General features: G+C 46.8%; 1 protein-coding gene across 1 annotated transcript; it reads left to right on the forward strand.

Annotated features, from left to right (window-relative positions):
* Nucleotides 1-907: 907 nt before the first annotated feature.
* Nucleotides 908-2171, forward strand: LOC147283609 (uncharacterized). Its single transcript, XM_086245335.1, has one exon. The coding sequence runs from the start codon at nucleotides 1089-1091 to the stop codon at nucleotides 2169-2171; it is 1083 nt and encodes a 360-aa protein (XP_086101461.1). The 5' UTR covers nucleotides 908-1088.
* The last annotated feature ends 2327 nt before the right edge of the window (nucleotides 2172-4498 follow it).

The following is a 4498-nucleotide window of genomic DNA, read 5'->3' on the forward strand; positions in this document are numbered from 1 at the left end:
GCCTCGCTGCCTTGCGCTGCCAGCAGCAGTCACGCATCGCTGCCTGCAGCAGCAACCCCCCTCGTGCGCCTCGCCCCGCTGCAGCCTTGCACCTCGCAGCCCACACGCCCACGCGCGCTGCCTGCAGCAGCTCTCGCGCGCGCAGCAGCGCCTCGCTGCCATGCTGCCTGCAGCAGCCCTCGCGCAGCCTTGCTGCCTCGCTGCCAGCAGCAGCTCCTCCTCGCGCAACACCTTGCTGCCAGCGCCTCCCAGCAGCAGCAGCAGCCTTGCTGCATCGCAGCAGCCTCGCGCTGCCAGCCCTTGTGCACCAGCAGCCTTGCTGCCAGCCCTCGCTGCCTTCCAGCCTTGCTGCAGCGCAGCCCAGCAGAGCAGCCCAGCCCAGCAGTGCAGCGCGGCCCAGCCCAGCAGCACAGCCCACTGCCACGCAGGCAGCCACCACTGCCACGCAGGCAGCCACCTTGCTGCCACGCAGGCAGCCACCTAGCTGCCACGCAGGCAGCCACCTAGCTGCCACGCAGGCAGCCACGTCGCTGCCACATCAGCGCCATGCAGGCGCCACGTCAGCGCCACGTCGCTGCCACTCCCACGTTGACACATGGCGAGTCTCCTGAAACTTTGTAAAAAGGAGATGTTAATTCTTGTCATGCCTGGGGTTTGAACCCAGGACCTCTTGGGTACCAAGAGTGCACCTTAACCACTGTGCTGCTGATAGTTTATTGTTAGTATGCAAACCGTTTAATATATATATCCTAAATGCCAGAAACTTTTATTCAAATAATTTTGTGATATTTTTCTGTTCTACTTGGGTATATGAATATTTTACTTGTTTAAATTTTTGCACTAGAATATATGTGTAGAAATTGCAGGTAATTAATGAACCAGTAGTTCATACATAAATATTGAACTTGTAGTTTCAATAATGCCGTATAAGGAACCTGAAGTTTCCTTCATAAATTCACCATACATGATAAAACCAGTAGATTTTACATGTCTATACCATGTTATAGAACTTGAAGTTCTTATTTATTGTTTATGGATATTATTGCCCGAAGCACTAATTATGATTATTTGTTCCTTTCAACCAAAGAATGTCAAATCTCAACAAGCTTGATTTCGTCGCTTTGGAAGTTTCCGGAAGAAACTATCTAAAGTGGACTCAAGATGTTAAGCTTCATTTGACTGCCAAGAAGATGAGGTCGACAATCAATGCAAACAATGTTGTTGCAGAGTCCCTTAAGGCAAGTGCCATGATCTTCATTAGGAAGCATATGGAAGAAGCACTCCAAGTTGAGTACCTCGCTGAAGAGGATCCACGAGCTCTTTGGGTTGCTCTGGAAGAGCGGTTTAACCATCAGAAGACCATTTTCTTGCCTGAAGCAAGACATGACTGGCAGAACATCCGTTTCCAGGATTTCAAATCCGTGAATGAGTATAATTCGGAAATCTGCCGGATCCGGTCACTCCTCAAATTTTGTGGGGAGGAGCTCACCGAAGCTGACCTATTGGAGAAGACTTTCTCCACCTTCCCTGCCTCATGTTTGGTCCTGCAGCAACAATACAGAGAGAGGAATTTTACCAAGTTCTCGGCATTGATCACTACTCTGTTGCTCGCTGAAAAGAACAACAACTTATTAATGAGAAATGATCAAGCCCGACCTGTCGGTACTAAAGCAGCACCATTTCCTGAAGCAAATGCTGTTGCTCATCGCAACTCAAACCGCGATAGAGGATACCGAGGTCATGGAAAGGGCACGAAGTCCGACCGCCCGAGAAATGGAAGGAAAGGTTCTCAGAGGAATGGCCCGTATGATCGAGGCCAACGCGGCCAAGGCCCACGCGGTCATGGCCCACGAAACCCGAATTTTAGTGGCCAAGGCCCACGTGGTAGGAACCGCGGTCCCTCGGCCCCAAGAACTCGAAATGAGAGGAACACTGGTCCGGCCCGTCGCCACCAGAATCAGAACCAAAATCAGAATCAGAATGATCTCTGTTACCGATGTGGAGGAACTGATCACTGGTCCCGCACCTGCCGTGCATCAGCGCAAGCTGTAAATGAGTATCACGCCAGTCGCGGAACTCGAGAGACCAACCTCGTTGAGGAATCATTTTCTATGGATACCACCTTAGAAATCACTGATTTTCAGGCTGAATCTGGACACTTCGAGAACTAAAACTCGATGACATGGATATGATCAGCACTTGTGTCGTATTTATTTTCTGAATAAGAAAAAAGATTATTTTGGTGATTTATGATTTGGATTATTTGTTTTGGAAATTTGGTTATGCTCGAATATTATTTAATTCAATTAAGTTATTTTCATACATGTGATCTATTGAATTAAATTTATGAATAAGCATGTTTAGTGGGGAAGTTTGTTGTCTGACAGACAGTGCTACTACGCACACCATACTTCAAGATCGGAAGTATTTTTCAAACTTATTGCTTACTCATACCTCTGTGACAACCATATCAGGCCAATCCAACCTGATAGAGGGCCATGGCAAAGCCCATTTTTATGTTGTCCAATGGTACTGAATTACCATTAATGAGGCCTTATATTCTCCACGTTCCAGAAGAACGTTGTTGAGTTATAAGGATATTCGAGCCAACGGTTATCACGTTGAAACCACTGAGGAAAATGGAGTGGAATATCTTTGCATAACCTCCAATTTGTATGGCCAGAAGCGTACATTGGAGAAATCGAAATGTCTCTCGAGCGGTCTTACATGACCATTATTTGATCGATTGAGGCCAATCACATAGTTAACCAGAAGTTAACCAATTCGAGCAGTTTCTTTCTATGGAATGACCGGTTGGGATACCCAGGTCAAAGTATGATGCGCCGTATCCTCAATTCATCACACGGGCATCCCCTTACTAATAAGGATCTTGTGTTTAGTGACACACTATGCCAAACTTGCTCGCTTAGAAAGTTGAATACTAGACCCTCATATGCAAAGACTAGTAAAGACTCCATCCTTTTTCCTGCAAAGGATACAAGGGAATATTTGTGGACTTATCCAACTACCATGCGGACCATTTAAATATTTTATGGTTTTGGTTGATGCATCGACAAAGTGATCACATGTTACACTATTGTCCATAAGAAACGCTGCTTTTGCTAAACTTCTCGCCCAGAAGGCTCACCACACGGATTATCCTATAAAGTTCAGAAGATTTGATAATGCCGGAGAGTTTACATCGAAAACTTTCGATGATTATTGCATGCCCCTAGGGATTAATGTTGAACATCGAGTTCCCCATGTTCACACCCAGAATGGTCTCGCAGAAGCGTTCATTAAAAGATTAAAAATGATCGCACGAACCTTGGTTATGCGCACCAAGCTTCCAATTTCTGCGTGGAGATATGCAATCTTGCATGCAGCCATGTTGGTCCGGTTGAGGTCCACTGCTACCCAACCTTACTCCGCGTTACAGCTGGTGACTGGGTACGAACCTGACGTTTCGTACTTACGCGTATTTGGGTATGCAGTTTACGTGCCAGTTGCGCCGCTACAACGTACCAAAATGGGTCCTCAACGAACGATGGGCATATATGTCGATTATGAATCCCCATCCATTATACGCTTTTTAGAGCCCTTGATAGGCGATCTCTTTACCGCTAGATTTGCGGATTGTCACTTTGATGAGACAGTCTTCCCGCCGTTAGGGGGAGATATGAACGTCACCGTTCCTGAAGAACGACGTGAATTGACGTGGAATGTCCCCACTATGTCTCATCTCGATCCCCGAACCGCACAATGTGATAGTGAAGTGCGGAGAATTCTAGATCTACAGAGTATAACTCATAATATGCCAGACGCATTCTCTGATCTAGCTAAAGTGACGAGATCACATATACCTGCTGCAAATGTGCCTGCAAGGATATCCGTCCCCGAAGGACGTGTCGTCCCAGGAGGACGTGTCGTCCCAGATGGACGAGGTACAACAATAGTGGCTAACCAGTCATATGTCCCTGCCCAGAAGTGAGGTTGACCACTAGGTTCGATGGACTCTTATCCCCGGAAGAGGATACATTTGGCACAAATGAGTCCCCTTGACATCGCGATCTCAATCGATCCATCTCACGAAATAGTTTCGGATTATGGGTCCGTCCCAGAAGAGACGACGTTGGGGGACGCTCCAACGTTAGAACCCACTCTCGAGAACATAGAGATCTCTATAAATTATGCATGCTTAAGTGAGCTCTGGAATCGAAAAGGGATTATCATCGATGATATATTTGTATTCGCGGTAGCTACCGAAATCATAACTAGCGATGACATCGAACCTCACTCCGTTGATGAATGTCAACGTCGAGACGACTGGCCAAAATGGAAAGAAGCAATCCAGGTCGAATTAGATTCCTTGACAAAGAGAAAGGTGTTTGGGCCTGTCGTTCCTACACCTTCCCCATGTTAAACCTGTAGAATTTAAATGGGTATTTGTAAGGAAGCGTAATGAGAAAAACGAGATTGTGAGATACAAGGCTCGTCT

Source organism: Dryas octopetala, chromosome 5 (genome assembly GCF_963921425.1).
Source record: "Dryas octopetala chromosome 5, drDryOcto1.1, whole genome shotgun sequence".
Taxonomy (NCBI): domain Eukaryota; kingdom Viridiplantae; phylum Streptophyta; class Magnoliopsida; order Rosales; family Rosaceae; genus Dryas; species Dryas octopetala.